Source organism: Eutrigla gurnardus, assembly GCF_963514095.1.
Source record: "Eutrigla gurnardus genome assembly, chromosome: 12".
Taxonomy (NCBI): Eukaryota; Metazoa; Chordata; class Actinopteri; order Perciformes; family Triglidae; genus Eutrigla; species Eutrigla gurnardus.
Genome location: NC_139926.1, coordinates 22727698 through 22744006, shown reverse-complemented (window position 1 = coordinate 22744006; position 16309 = coordinate 22727698). Strand labels below are relative to the sequence as shown.

At 41.6% G+C, this 16309-nt stretch overlaps 1 protein-coding gene across 2 annotated transcripts; it reads left to right on the top strand.

The window, feature by feature from the left end:
• LOC311021979 (leucine-rich repeat-containing protein 3-like) lies at positions 1-4047 on the top strand. Of its 2 annotated transcripts, none has more exons than XM_084022939.1 (2): positions 1-531; positions 2151-4047. In XM_084022939.1, the coding sequence occupies exon 2, from the start codon at positions 2493-2495 to the stop codon at positions 3291-3293; it is 801 nt and encodes a 266-aa protein (XP_083879065.1). In that variant the 5' UTR covers positions 1-531; positions 2151-2492; the 3' UTR covers positions 3294-4047. The 2 variants fall into 2 exon arrangements, with proteins under 2 accessions (XP_083879065.1, XP_083879066.1); XM_084022940.1 differs by lacking the exon at positions 1-531 and adding an exon at positions 1508-1603.
• The last annotated feature ends 12262 nt before the right edge of the window (positions 4048-16309 follow it).

Here is a 16309-nt window from a genome sequence, read left to right as displayed (position 1 = left end):
CAGGCAGACAGTCAGACAGTCAGACGGAGGGAGAGTCACACAGGCGGGGGAAGTGGAGGACGAGGAGAGCTGCCAGCGGAACAGCAGTCCAATCCACGCGCAGCCGGGACTCCTTCTGGCGCCGTGTGCGCGCGTGATAACTCGGACCGGCACGGCTCCTCGAGACCTCGCCTGAACATCACCATCATCACTGTCATCATCATCATCACCACCATAATCATCATCATCATCAACAAGTGTGATGGGCTTAACGAGGAGACATAAAAAGAGCCACGTTTGGATATTTGAATCATTCCAACTTACGCGCGCGCAGCTTTGGAACTTTACCCTCTTTCGTTCTTTATTGCCTGGAAATGTGGAGCTGACGGTACTTTTTCTTTTTAAAGATTCATTTTCAGAAAGCTGTAGTCTTCTTTCAACGATGATACAGATGTGAGCAAACTACTGCTGCGCTATCAACGATATATCCGCCTTGGTGCCACAGCGGACCCGGAGGAAAAAAAGTAGCTTTTAGGACTAAACTGTCTGCCGGTAAGTAAGGACTGTGCCTCTACAACTACTGCACTTGTTAATTAACTCATTAGCCTGTGTGTATTTGTGTTTTTGCCCATGCAATATGTTTCCCACAGAATATTAATGTAATTAAAATCCGCAATGTTAAAGCCATGGGACTGCTTTACTCTGGCATCCTCAGCCTGATTGCGTTTAAATCTCTGCCCAGGGTAATTCTTTCTTCTACAGGTTAATTATTCATGATGCAGAAATGTCTCCTACATTGTGTAGGAAGCTCCAAAAGGTTTATTTGTGTAACTGAAATTATGTATTTCCTTGCAAACCTGAAGAAAACACATGTTGCCTATATTTAAGATTTAATGTGTCATCTAATTTCATTTTTTTAAAAGGGACACTTCACCCCCAAAACCAAAAACATATGCATCTGCTCTAACCTGCAGTGCTATTCATCCGTCTAGATTGTTTTGGTGTAGTTTTGGAGAAATTGGCCGTGGAGATAATATGCAAATAAATGGGACTATATGGCAATTATATGCTTGTTACTCATGATAATCCACACTTGGGGATCCACTGTGTTGATAATCCTAAGTAACCCCCCTTAAACCATCCCTTTAAGATATTAATATTAAAAAATAAAGAAGCTCAGACAAGCTTCTGCTCAACATGCACGTGTAAACCTCAATACAGCCTATAGCTGCTATGTGACTTAATGTATTGGTGTCATAACACAAGCACAGGGTGTTTTAGTCGCCCTTGTGTTTGTGTAGATGTCCAAATCTCCTGCTGAGCTCAGTCTGATGAGGATGTGGGGGGGCATATTTAAGACTCTTAAATGTGTGTGTGTGTGTGTGTGTGTGTGTGTGTGTGTGTGTGTGTGTGTGTGTGTGTTCTTGCCAAAGAAAACGTAAAAAGAAAAGAGAGAAAAAAGAAGTAGACACCGACACCGTGGGGCGGATGACCTCGAACACAGCGAGGGGCTTTATGGCGAGATCAGTTTAGCCCACCAGAGGGTGCGCAGTCCTAAAGTGATGATCCTCCTCCTGCCGGACAGATGGAGTCATTTTAAAGCCCACGGCTATTCTTATCATGTGTCTGTGAATGAGGAATGAGGGGAGCTGTGCAAACAAGATTTTCCTCATTGTTGGAGTCAATGGGAGATAAGCTGTTGTATTGTTGTGGGTTTTCTTATTTTTTTCCAGCTATGGAATAATGGAATTAATATTGATATGCACTAATGTGCTTTGGCATCAAGAGAATCATTTCATGTAACGTTGATAGCGGACAATGCTGTACAGAAATTGCGTTTACCTAATTGGATGAGAAAACGCTGCTGATGACCCACGAGCGTGCCTCCTGGTTTATGAGATTTGCAGAAGTGAAATGGATTTTCTTTTTTTGCAATAATCAAATTATACATTTTGTAAACACTGTGGGAATAACATTTATTCAGCTCAATTTGGGAAGACAAAGGAATTTGCTGGCGTACTTAGAGAATGACTTAGCCAGAGTCTCTGTCTGGATGATTTTTTCATCTACACTGAAAGCAGTATCGCCGTCTTCAGTTGTGCTGAAGAACTAATACTTTGGGTTTTTTTTCCCCTGTTCAAGAATAACATGATTCTCTTTGTTTCTTTCAGTGAACAACACCACAGTGTTTCTTGCCCCGCTGCGAACTCTCTGAGGCTTTCAACGTCGTCACAATAAACCTGAGATTACTGTTCCCTGCCGGAATATGCTCAGCGAGCAGCTCGGCTTTTTGGATGAGCTCCTTTGAGATCTTGTTTCAAAAGATTCTTTCAAACTCTATCAAAATCAATTTTGGAGAATCTCAAAATAAGCCCTCATTTTGGCGTGAATAAACTGATCATTTTTGGGGGGAAAAGCTAATGAAGCTGCAATCGTGACCATTTAATGCCAATAAACCAGTGGAAGTATGATTGCGTTTGCCTGACAGGACTAGTGGGAGGTTGCTGCTGAATATGCAGGACTTAGCCGGGCCTGACATGCCCAGGAAATTCCCCATTTTTGAAAGCTGTGCCCTCTTATGGGGCTTGCTCTTTGGATTATTCCTTGCAAGTGAACAGGTGATGGCTTGTCCAACAAGTTGTCACTGTATAGAGAAGAGTGGCATGACTGTAGTCCAATGTATATCTCGCAACCTGGAGAACATCCCATCAGACCTTCCAAGAGATACCGTTGTCCTGCTTTTGGCATCCAACCACATCACCCACATCCCCAACCACGCCTTTAAAGAACTGCACTACCTTCAGGAGCTGGACCTTTCGAACAACGACATAGAAACGGTGGACCTCGGCGCGTTTCAAGGAGTTTCCGACAGCCTCCTCGTCCTGGATCTATCAAACAATCGCATCCAAAGTGTCCCCAAAGAGGCGTTTGCGCGTCTACGAGCAAAAATCAGCCTCTCGAACAACCCGTGGCACTGTGAGTGCACGCTGCAGGAGGTCCTGAGGGAGCTGCGACTGGACCCCGAGACGGTGAACGAGGTGATCTGCCACACGGCGGTGCAGGAGGAGTACGCGGGCAAACCGGTCATCCAGGTGCTGGACTCAGGGATCAACTTCTGCAACTTCCACCACAAGACCACCGACGTTGCCATGTTCGTCACCATGTTCGGATGGTTCACCATGGTGATCGCGTACGTCATCTACTATGTGAGACACAATCAGGAGGACGCCAGGAGGCACCTGGAGTACCTCAAGTCACTGCCGAGCAGCTCTCAGATCAGCAAGGACTTTGACACCATCAGCACTGTTCTCTAGCAGGGCCCGAGATGGGGTGTGTTTGAGCATGTGTCTGAACTGAATGACTAAAAAGCTGTTGCAACACATAATCACAGAGGCTTTTTGGGAGCCTTATTTGAGGTCTTTGGGTCATTTGATTTTTCTATGATATCTTTTTTGTTTTTATTCTTCCCTCAAAATTAATTTCAATTTGATTAAATATGGAGTTAATCTGGCTCCACAATCAGTAAGGGCAACTGTGATAGCACAAAATACTCCTCCATTTCCAGAAGAGACGATAGATCTAGACCGAAGTGATAAATGTTCCCACTCTAGTGTCGATCCACACCATGATTGAGTTTGGACTGAGGTGAGCGAGGAGGAAGACTGCCTCCTCCAGTTACTTTCTATTGAGTGATTTATGTTCAGTGTGTCACGCTGTCAAGTTAAAAGGCCATTTTACAAGACTTTGGCTCACAAATGAAATCGAGCAAGGTGTTAACATTCAGTGTGCGTGCGTGACAGACCTCCCTCTAGTAAACCCAACACAGAAAACTACTGAACCAGGAAATAAGGTTTCTCCGTGTAAACAATGCATTGTGTCACCTTAAAGACAAAAAGTACTCAAACAAGGAAAAAGTTGCCATACATTTGCAGCTCTGATATGAATTTGATAATGGACTCATTTATCACCAGATTTTTCTGTATGAAGGCTTGAGGTGAAATATCTTTCCAACAGGGTGACTACCTGCATATTGTAGCATGAGACGATACGGAGGTATGAGGGTGAACACGACGAGGAAAACTTTCTTTTCCCCCACAGTTGTTTGTTTTGAACTCCACCAACTCTTGCAATATATATAACTGTCCTCACTTGTCTGCCTGTTTTTTGGTTTAGTACACAGTGTTGGTTAAAGCAGTGAATGTGGCAATGTCTGCTTCAAAATCCCACAATTCATTCTTCCTGGAAAACAAAATATGACGTCCTCACATTAGCTAGTGCCAAGACATTTCAACCAATTATATTATGCCATCCATCCATCCATCAATATTTTGAATGATTCAAATTCCTCTCAAAGTTATGTCCTGCCTGCCTTTTCCCACTTCATTGTTCCAATGACCCATTATTCCGATACGTCAATAGTCAAAAGAGAATGTCCCATTGGACTGAAATCCTTCACCCGCCCTACTCTCCCTTTGGTTGGTCTACCATGATATTCTTATCCTAAAATGAATGTCTAAACCCAACCAACGTCATGCCTTAGCCATGTGCTTTTATTGCTGGAGTGTGTATTTTAAGAACAATGGGCCCTTGGGAACAGTGGCCGTTTGTTTTCAGGATAACAGGCTGTCAGACAAATGGGCTTTCGGTCAGTTGGGACATTTTTCGGACTATTGGGTTTTCGGAATAATGGGGCTACCATAACAATGTGCTGCACCACTTCCTGTGTGGGACTACAAGCAACATCCAGTTCATCACAGACAGAAGTTCAGTTGAGCTAAAGCACAGGTAAAAATTAGTCATGAAGTACTCATTAATGCTGCTTCTTACTGATCATTTTCAGAGCAATGTTGGGGGTCCACAATTGCCATGTGTGTGAATTTATGTTGAATGTCAATGGTTCAACGTGTAAAGCACCACATCTTTTCTGTGTTTTGTGAACCACAGCAACAAACCACAGCTAAATTAACATGCCATAACCATTAATATGGTTGATTTGATTGTACACTGTTTAGGTTTGGACACAGACTTAATTCACGGGTTACTTTGTTAGTCAGGGGTTGATTGTGTCCAAGTGCCTACTCTCTGGGACTCTTACACCATAGCACTGTGTACTTAATTGGACAACTTGAGTGCCAAGTCCTCTCCCTGTCTGGCCCCTCGCCATTGATGAACTCAGAATCAGCTACAACGGATGCCTAGCCGTTTTCTAAGTAGGGCTTGGGACCTAAATCATAAAAAGGTGTTGAAGCCCAATACCCCAGATACTTGGGTTTTTCCAAAAACAAGTGCTAGAAGACAATGACAGAAACATTTTTGAAAGTAAATGTTACATGCTTTTCTGTGATTGAAAACCAACTGTACCTGTACTCGTGGTGATAACCACTTAATTAGTAGTCCAAGCAGGCTAAAATAAAGACAGATAATTATCGGAAACTATTACTTGACCTACTCTAGGTAGAGACTTGTTTTTAATGTTGCATACTGTATTTGAATATGGTAATGTAGTCTTCTTTTATACTACTGTATAACTGTTTGTTACATAAGTGTCTACCTGTCTTGTGCAGTTTGGAACTGTCCGTCCTGGCCAATGTGTACACGACTTTTCAAATCTAAAAAGGAACACGTGCCATCTGCGTTTCTATTTTGTAAACTATGTCTTTAGCTAAACCCATGTTAAAGTCTTTGATGTCTTTGTTCACCATCTGTTGTTCACCTGTAGTATTGGTCTATGAGCTGTGTGTTTCTGTGATGGAAATGGAAGGGCTCCGATTTTCTATCCGTTTCAGTAAGAACCTTATTTCATGGATTTCAATGGACCAGCAATTTAAAAAATAAAAGATTGTTTTTTTCCAGGATATTCTTTTTTTCTTGTCACCTCACACTTTGTGTTCTGGCTGCACACGTAACAGATGTCCAAGTATTGTCTGAAGAAAGCCTGCTTCGGTCTGGCCTCCTCAGTTAATTAATTTGCAACAAATAATTTAGCTGCAGAAAAAAAGAAGAAAAGGAGCAGATCAATGAGGTTTGTTAACAGCTATATTTTCATTCCCTGTCAATGCAAAATGTCAGTGAAAGGAACTGTTGCTATCCCAATGGGAGGGACAAACACTGCAGTGGCGGAAGACATTCTCAGATATTTTACATACAGGTATAAGTACTCGCAAAAAAAGGAAATATGTTCACAAATATCTGCATAGAAATGTTGTTACTCTGTGTACTGGCCAAATTTGGTTCTTACCATCATCAACCAGAATGCTTGTAAATTGTCGGGCTTGTGCCAGCATACTGTCATGCTTATCATAGAGAAAGTGGTGAAGTTGTTGTAAAAGAGAGAAGCATGGCTCCTAAAGAAGATGGAAGGCAGAACAGGCTGAGTGAATACTGTGTTTCCTGACATTCGGGCTGTTAAACAAGGAAGGTTTTCAAAGTAAATTTGATGCGAGAAAAAAAAAAAGAACAACGCAGAACAAAAAGAAAAAAATAGTAAAAGTACAAGGACTACATGACCTGTTAGCTCGAGATGACTGATGAAGCTCCGTTTTCGGACAAACATCCATAAATGGGATACTTTCAAGAAATGAGGCTGTAAATGATGATGTCCAGCAAGTTCTTTTAACCAGAGATCATTGATTTCTGAATTAGATTAGGGCATTTTCAAAGCCCTGGGCCATGCAATTAAAACAATACATGTTGTATACAACACTTTTGTCCAGTAGCTGAGTCCTTCTCCCCAACACAATCCTCAGGTCCTTCTTCAACCAACTATCACCAGGAGAGATGGATGGTAGGTGAGGCTGAACACTAGACACAGTAAGTCACAAAGATGATAGAAAAACGACTATGAGTCCAATATTGAAGTATTAGATCGGCCCAGTCTGACAGGCGGCGTTCCCCTCGGTGCTGTCTGTGGCTGCAAGGGCCAGACTGGCCCACGCCTCGGCCGACGACCATACAGCATCTACGATTAACATGTAGAACGGCACACTTGGTTGGAATATGACCCACTCCTACACCTTCCTCCGTTTGTTCACCCTGGCTGCTTGCCCTTTGGACCATCTGTTCATTGAAATATCAGCATCATTTTAATTAAAAAGTCCATGACAATTATCGTGAGGAAGACAAGAGAAAGCGGATGTCATTCCTTCTAGTTCGGAAACATTCGAGTAAAGCTGCCAAAACATTCGGAGTCTTAAATTGACCAAATTTTTCAAATCTGTTCAGTAGCATTTACTGATAATTTCTATTCATACAACAGTTATTTTGTGGTTCCTTCATTTCGATTAAATCAAGGGTTGAACCGAGTAAATCAAGGCTAACTAACATGGTCTTTTAATAAAATTTGGAATTGCATCAAACAGATTGTGGGAAAAAAAGAAGGGTAAATATATAAGGTTCATTATTGTAGTGCAATGTTTTACATAAGATTGTATTAAACATTTAAAATAATAGTATAGTATGTACTACGTCACAGGGGCCAGTCAATACAATCACATGCTATGGAGCCAAACAAGGAAGAAATCGACAGATTATTATTTTCAATTTTAGTGGTCCAAAGCTAACAAATATCAGGCTGAATTACATTTTTCTCTTAAACATTACAGATATTTATAATACTGTCCAAGGCAACCAAACCACTTAGTTTAGGAGAAACATACATGTTCTTGTATTCAAATGATCTTAAACCCACTTGGAAAAGAATAACGGGGTACGGGGAGACAATCTGTGGTTTGCACTATAAACATGATGTATGAAGACTCCGACCCATCCAGAGCTTCAGTAACAACTCCATTCCCGTCTCCCATTTCTTCATTTGATGACTGAATGTGTCACAGCAGCTGCGACAAGGCTGGTTATGGTTATGGCCCAACTTATCCCAAGATTCATTGCGCTCCGGTGGAGACTGGATTTTAACCGACATGGCGTCGGCCAGCAGATCAGCAGCGGGAGAGGAAGAATATCCTCCATCATAATAGAAAATATAAAGAATAAACTGGCACTATTTTAGTGATTTAATGTTAGTTACCTCTTCTATGCTCTTTCCTGTCAACCTCAGCTAGCAAAGTTGAAGCAAACAGGAAATCCTATGTAGACCAGACCGTCATTTCAGAGAATACTTGGTTCAGCCTTTGTGGTCTTCAAAGGACCTAAATGGGGAGCTCATGTCTGCTGTGCATCATTACGCTTTATTCACTCTAGAGTCAAGCTTACCTGACGGGCTTAATGGTTCGTTTGCACAGATCTATCTGAGGAGCCCTCAATGGAAACTGGAAAGGGCTGGCACTTTCACAAAATAAATGGCAGGTAGTCAGATGAACCAAACCCTTGCTGAAGCCAGTTGGGAGAAGAGCGAAGACATGTTGTTGATCGAGAAAAGCCTTCCATACTGTTATTTTTCTCCTCGTTCATTGAAGACTGCATTCACTCCAGTTTTTATATAACTGATGCTATTGCAGCATCTACGATAACATCTTAAAAGGACCTCCGTTAAGCACATCCGTCTCCCCATGTCTCTCCATGTCGCCTCAGCCTCAGTAGGGCCTGCAAAGAGTCATTCAAGAGATTTCAGTAATTTGCCAAACATCACATAATTACTACCTGCAGACACAAATCTTCATCACTGGATTTAAAGTCAGTATTCTGCTGTTCTAGTGTTCATGATCTACATCTTGTTTCAGATGCTTTGCTGTCGAGCCAAAAAATTGTTTGTTTTTAGTATGGTATTTAAAAAACCCAAATGTAAATCTATCTGCAGACAATACTCAGAGTAAATGTATTATAGGAAAAATTAAATCGGTACAAAATATGACATCCAAGGTGTCTAAAGTGTGTTTCATAAGGGAGTTTTTTCTCATATATTGTTCCATGCAATCAGACAGAGCTCTGGTAATATTAGAAGTGTACTGTGCTAGATATGTACTTTGTACTTGAGACGACACTCAACAGAAGATAAAAATTCTCTGTTGGTCGGTCATCACGAATGACCACTTCAAATTTCACTTAGCCATTTGATCCATTGTTCATATGAAACAATTACTGATTGGTGCTTCTTTAAAACTTGCAACTTCCCAGATAGAATGTCTTCATGCAGTGCAAACCTTTTCCAATGGCCTTAAATGACCATTTATACCGTTTATGACAGTTTGGATTGTCCTATATGATGTCCAGACGTCACCCCTCCTACAGTTCACCAACCTAGAACTCCCAAGTCTCACATATGGGGACAGTTTTGGGCCATTTGGAGGGCATGGGTAGCAGGTGGCAGAGAGCAAGCCAAGGAAGGTCACAGTTTGAATCCCTCGGATGGCGAATATGTCTTGCTGCATCAATGTGTCCTTCAGCAAAGCACTAACTGCTCACATCCACAGAAGGATATGTTGAATCATTTCAGACATTTAAACTGCTACAATTAAAGGGTTATCTCGGTTTTAGTTGTGTGAGTGCTTCAAATAATGCCAATGTTTGCTTCCACTTCTTATGTTATATAACAGGAATATGTATTTGTTGTGATGCCCTTGTATTATTTGACATGACCGTGGTTTGCGGTTTACGTGGATAATATAGCCTTAGGTCCTAGCTAAGCTAGCTTAGCTCCCATCCTGGCTCTGGTCCCTCTCCTCCCAACGCATGAAGGGTATTGATTCGTCTACTGTATGTTTGAAGTTTGCTTTTTTTGAGCAAATCTCCACAACAACAAAAAATGCACTTGAACAGTTTTTCAGTTTCAAAGAAGCCACAGTCTCCCTGCAGAAATTAATGGGAGGCTAATAACTGCATGTAAACATAATCCATAGATGATGATATTTTGGAGGGCAACGTTTTAAATCAATACCCGGCTTTCAATAACATGATGTTGAAACCGGCTCGCTGTGCAGAGTAGTAAATCAGATTTTCAGTGTTCAGCCAATAAAGGAGGCGACCTGCCTCGGAGAAATGTTTAGTCAATGGATTTTTAAAATGGGGACATCCACTGGCAGCCACTACACAGGGACGTGTGGTGAGTTCAAAGTACACAATGAATGATCTTAATCATAGTTTACTGCATCACAGCATTCTTTTCACCTACAAGGCATATTTGTAGAAATATAGTTTACATTCTTTTATGGAGAAATAAGTAATTCATGTTAACCTTGGAACATTTTGTTCCAATGAAGGAAGTGTGATGTTTTTGTACTGGAGAGAATTAGTAGAGGAGGTTTGCGGTGAAGTAGTGTGTGAATTTGTGTGACATGCTCCAGGTGTTAGAGTTCAGCTATATTGAAACACTTGATTGATACCTTTGTATGTGTATCACAGAGCACAAAAATGACCGACTCTAATCACTTACAATGACACATTTTGCACGGAGAGGTAGTGACTGAATGTAAATACATTGAATGGCTATCGCTTCAATAGTATCAAAAATGAGTTAAGTAAGCAACCACCAATGTTAAAGTTTGACGTTAACAATTTATCCCATCATCCATAGTAACATACTATTTAAACTATTATCAAACTATATAAATTATTTTTTAATTTGGGTGCAGTCGTTTTAACCAGAGTGGAGAAGATAAAGACAGTTGAACCTCATTTCATTTGCAGAAAGTGTTTCAATAATCAATTAAAATTTGAATTGAGTTATAAATTCTCCATGTAAGATAGCATTAAAAACAGGTTGATGTGTTTGCTATAACAAAAGTTTGTCTCGAGGGATGTTAATAGATACGTAGTTGGACAGACGAGATTTGGGCTGACAGATAAGATTGCACCTTACCCAGATTCAGGGTTGCTCAAGGCGCCTCTTATTATTCTTGGTATGACATTGCACCATCTCATCCATAACACAAGAATGTATCTTTTTCCTCAATTATATATTTCTGTTCACCCGAGGCAATTTGCAGATAGTGTCCGCTTGGAATGTTTGTATCTCTCGAGAACTATGGCCTTCACTGTTGCAATGACACTGTATTGTAAAACATTGGAGGTTTCGCAGAATACTTGACTATCAAATCCAATAGTCGACACTAGACTAATTGCTCATCTGTGGCCCAGTGCCGATGGAGTGGCATTATCTGTCCAGAAGAGCTTTGGTGCACGCCAAATTTCAACATTCATTATAATATAATAATGAAATTTGATGGATGTGTTCAGAAATAATGATAACTGTTGGTATCTAATGTAACCCATGGGGGCTCGGACCGAAAAGGTTGAGCAGAATTTATTTATTTATTAATTTGTAAATTAATGAAACTTAATTTAAAAAGTCTCTTTTGGTTTACATAATTTTATTTCACAGGACAAACATTACCAGAAGAATTAAATGTTCAGATGAAAGCTGGGATATGTGGACATAAAAAGAATAGCAATGGTCCAAAACAAATTGGGAGGGGACGCTCAAACTCTATCTTCATATATTGTATTCGTTGTAGAAATTCAGAATGTTGCTGATACACACATCAACCTGTGAATGAGGGGAATACCAGCATTTTTTTTTTGTTAATTTAAATAACTACATATATAAAGGACTTTTTGCTTTCACCTTGGTCTGAATGATACCCTCCGGTAATGAGAAATACATTTATTGTATACCAGTCTTCATAAAGCTGTTATATGCATGGCTGGGAGGAAAGCTTTTAACTGAGACCTCATTTCCATTGACTTATTTATTCCAGTTATGTTGATTTGTCTACTGTTGTTGCTTGCATGGCCCCCCTGAGTGCAATTCAGTCATGATGGAACTGTGCAGGCTTACAATAACATTTTTGTCCACTTCAGAGTTAATACGATTGAAAAAAAGAATTGTATTCTTATGATAATATTCCCCTCTACTATCTTGTACCAATTCTGCAAACAAATGAGCTGAAAACAAATGAGGTAACGCACAGTTGTAGACCAGATCCTCGATGTTCATGTCTTTATAGCATGTTCATTTCAGCACCATGACAACCTGTGGCTGCACACATCTATCATGCATTCACACCATGTGGTGAGTTTCAACATATAGCATCTGCATTGTTCAAAGGATGAAAAGATGTATCCACGGTCGAGGTAATGGCCTTCTTGTCCATCTCAGATGTCATAGTGCCCAATCAGGGCCTTAAAGATGTCATATATAGTTCCATCTTTCTGTTATAGGGGGAGAAGAGAAAAAAACAACAGTATCAGACAGTCTTTTTCCAATGGAGTCCCGCCCACTTAAAACAAGTGGCAAAAGCAAGGCCAAAAAACACAATTACAGAAATCTCTTCAGCTAAATAACCAAATGTTTTCTAACTAAAAGGGACCTCATTGCCTATAGTGGAAAGGTTTTAAGAGAATGTGTTTCTCCCTCAAATATCCTGATTCAAAAGGTTTTATCCATCCATCCATCCATCCATCGTCTACCGCTTTATCCTGTATTCAGGGTCGCGGGGGGGCTGGAGCCAATCCCAGCTGTCATTGGGCGAAGGCAGGGTACACCCTGGACAGGACGCCAGTCCATCGCAGGGCCAACATCCAAACAACCATTCACACTCACATTCACACCTACGGGCAATTTATAGTCATCAATGAACCTATCCCCATCCTGCATGTCTTTGGACTGTGGGAGGAAGCTGGAGAACCCGGAGAGAACCCACGCTTACACGGGGAGAACATGCAAACTCCACACAGAAGGAACCCGGGCCGACCCTGACCCAGGAATCGAACCCAGGACACTCTCACTGTGAGGCGACAGTGCTCAAAAGGTTTTATCTTCCTTCACAATCATTCACTTTTTTTTTTGCCTCACTGTACTCCATCTGCTACAGCTGCTTGTTTCTGGATCTGACAAGAACTTTAGTTACCCTGGTGAGTTTGGATAATTGACAAGCCTGACCATGAACATTATTCATTGGGCCTGCTTCTCCTCTGTGGACTCATGCAACTGTGACTGGAGAGACTTGCTTTGAGTATCTCAGATACACTTCCACTCAACCTCCATTGTGTTACGGTGGCGGCGGACATCTTTGGGGAGAGACATTCACACACAATGGGTGACCGTTTGCATCAGCAGCATATACAGTGCTGAGTGATCTGCACACCGTCTCCTGGGTGAGTGACTAACCCGGGTCACACAAGGTTCTGTTTTACCCAATTACAATCCGATTATGCAAACAGCTGTCCGCCCCTTTCGATGACATTGAGGATTTCGAAGGCACCGAGCCCGTTTCGCATCACGCCGATGTTCATCAAATTAACGCTGTGAACTCACATGCTATTTGCCCGTGCTTTAGACACACTTGGTTAGTAGATCATACTCAAAGCAACGTGTGGAAATCAACATTTGAGGGGAGGACTGGTCATCCACTATATTGGAGTCCATTCTCTCTCAAGCTTGTTTTATTATTACTATGGCCAACCTAAGACACTCTTTACGATAAATAATTGATTGGATCTTTCGCTTCAATGCTCTTCCATACAGCTCATGATTTTAAAGATGTGATTGCAGCATTAGATTGTCCTGTGTCTGTATGCAAATTGGCAAATGGAATAAAGTTGAAGAGAATTGCATTAGATTTGTTGAGACGGCTCTGTTCATCAGAGCATGTAGGAGCAGGTTTCTTAAAAGCACCTAATTTGATAAGGCCGTCCTAACTCAGAATTCATATTTCTAACATTTGGATGGATACCTGTATTTTGTTAGAGACATCTATGCACCACAGATGATGAATCCTTTATTATCTTGTGCCAGCATGATTTTTTCATTTGCTTTTTTTTTTATGAAATATCTCAAAACAACGATTGGATTGATTGCCACACATTCAAGGTCACCAGCGAATTAATCCTTCTGACTTGATGATCCCTCGACTCTCCTTTTAAAGCTATGGTCTACGATTTGAAAAAAGCATCCCCCCACACACACACCCCTCCCCTCTGTGCTCCCACGAACCACACCCCCCCCTCCAGAAACAGAACAGCAAGCCGGCTTTGAGGGCAGAGAAACGATGTCGGATTCACAGATAACGTTATTACAATGCACGTTGAAACTAACGTAAATCTTGTAAGTCATTAAAATAAGCTCCACAGCCTAGTTAGCATAACGTCATTTGTTACAGCTACGTTACAGCTACGTAATAAGTTACTATTTACCAACAGCTACGTTATCTCTGGTACTGGGATAACAAGGGAAACGCTAACAATGTCAGTCACGTGAGTCACTACTGTCGTACCAGGTGTCGGGAAATGCCAACAGACCTGGAGAGAAAGTATTGTGGCTCCCGACCTGAAGAGTGCATGTCCATCAAGCCACACATGGACATGTTCATCCTAATGGAAGGACACCTGAGAATCGCTCGGAGGCTCTGGAATGATTTCAGGGCTCTAGAGGATTCTCAGGACCCGAGGCACAGCAATAGACTGTTCAGATACACAGCATACAGGCAGTGGGTTGTGTGGCAGTATGGGTCACTGGGAGGCGGATGTCGCATTGTGATCCCTAGCTGCTGCGTTTGGAAGATTAGAGAGCGATTTCCTGGTCCTAACGGACAGCATGTTGGATTCATCCCAAGCAGGGTGTAAGCAAAATACTGAAGTGTGTTGAATTAGACTAGGTGTGATTTTTTGTTCTTATTTTGCAGAGGCTGCTTGCTACTGTCGCTCTGCTTTCCCTCCATACCTGAACTGCTCAGGGCAACAAGCGTCTTGTCCGCTCGTAGTTTCAAATGCGGAAGTGGGTCGGGACGAGGCGTGAGCAGGAGCAGGAGAGTGAGCGAGGATTGGATCGGAAAATGTATCCAATAGAAGCCATCCGGACCGGATGGCTTCTATTGGATCAATTTTGGATCAATTGACAAATCTTTCAAATCGTAGACCATAGCTTTAACACCGCAAGATGTCAAAGGTTTTGGTTATTTTTATTTTTAAATATCACAAAGTCATTTTAATTGGTTTAGCACGTTTAGCACCTCCTGACTTTTCCTCCTGACACTGCCATCAGGTTAACATTTTTGGTTTTAAGTGGGATGTCTAAACAACTATTGCTACACACATTCATGTCCACCCTCTGACTTTAAAAGCTAATCAGGTCAATATCTGATCGAACATCTTAAAAACATCTTTCATGTTCTTTAGTTTATGGCGAAATACCCACAAAACAATTTTCATGCTAACGAGCTCAACAAAGGCCTTAGTTACACTTTTTCATTTTCTATGCAACTTATGCCGTCCGATCATTCCAGGATGTGTTAACTGTCATGTCTCTGAGATTGGATCCTTCTCGCACTGGGGTCCGATCAGGCGGATGACATGCCGAGGTGCCCTGGCTGGCCTCGAGTTCAGGTCCCAGTGAGGTGTGAACAGCATGTGGGCACAATCCAGACAATTTATCAGGTCTCGCATCATCGTCCCCACCCCACACGGGAGTTCCTCTCCCGAGGAGTACAGCCGAGGCTCGCTGTTAGAGTCAGGTTAGGGTTCGGCTGATGGAAACCCAACCGTTCCCCATTTTGCTACTTCAACATGACTTTAATTGCGAAGATTTAATCGAAAATTAAATGCGGTTATCCATATCTAAGAGCCGCCAGCATTGGCTGCAGACACTTAGTAACATTCATCCCTATAAATGCATATCAATTTGGCTGCAAATTTGGCTTCAGTTCAAATTGCTTATTGGTTTTGCTGATAATGACAAATGTACAGGATCTGTATCTCCACTAACACTATAAAAGTTCACTAAAACAGTGGACTGGCCCTTTACTCCCTCTGTCCCGGCTAAGAAACAGAACATTGTAATGCTTTCCCTTTGTTTCTTATTATCAGTTAAATAAAAATCACAACCCAGAGCGGCAGACATTCATTGAGCCAGCTGGTTGGAGAAGAGAATGACAATCCCTCCGGGAAAAATGATAATGATTTGGTCTTCTCGCTTCACAGTGACTGTGGTGATTACTCCTAAGTGTTGCTGTGACAGTGGTATTGATTTATCCTGATATTCATCATCCAATCACCTCTGTGCTGCATGAGCTGGAAACGCTCAACTCCTTTAAAAGGAGGTTAACAAAAAGCAGGGAGGGGAGCTATTTTTAGATGACCTGCTTGCACAGCTAAAGGACATACAGCATCTCTTTTTCTGTATCCATTTTTTTTATTTTGCACTTTAAAATTCACTCTAGAGTTTCTTTAAGACATATGCTCTTAAGAGTATGTTTGTGCTTAATCCGACTACATTTTTGCATTGACCTGAAAAACATTCCCACAGCAATAAGCCAACACCATGGTCGACAGAACATCGAAAACGCAGAAAGCAGCGCATCAACTTCCTACATTTCAATGAAAACCTGTTCCATATAGCACAAAGTCCACAACTGTCCACTTCCAAAGAAATGTCTCCACGGCA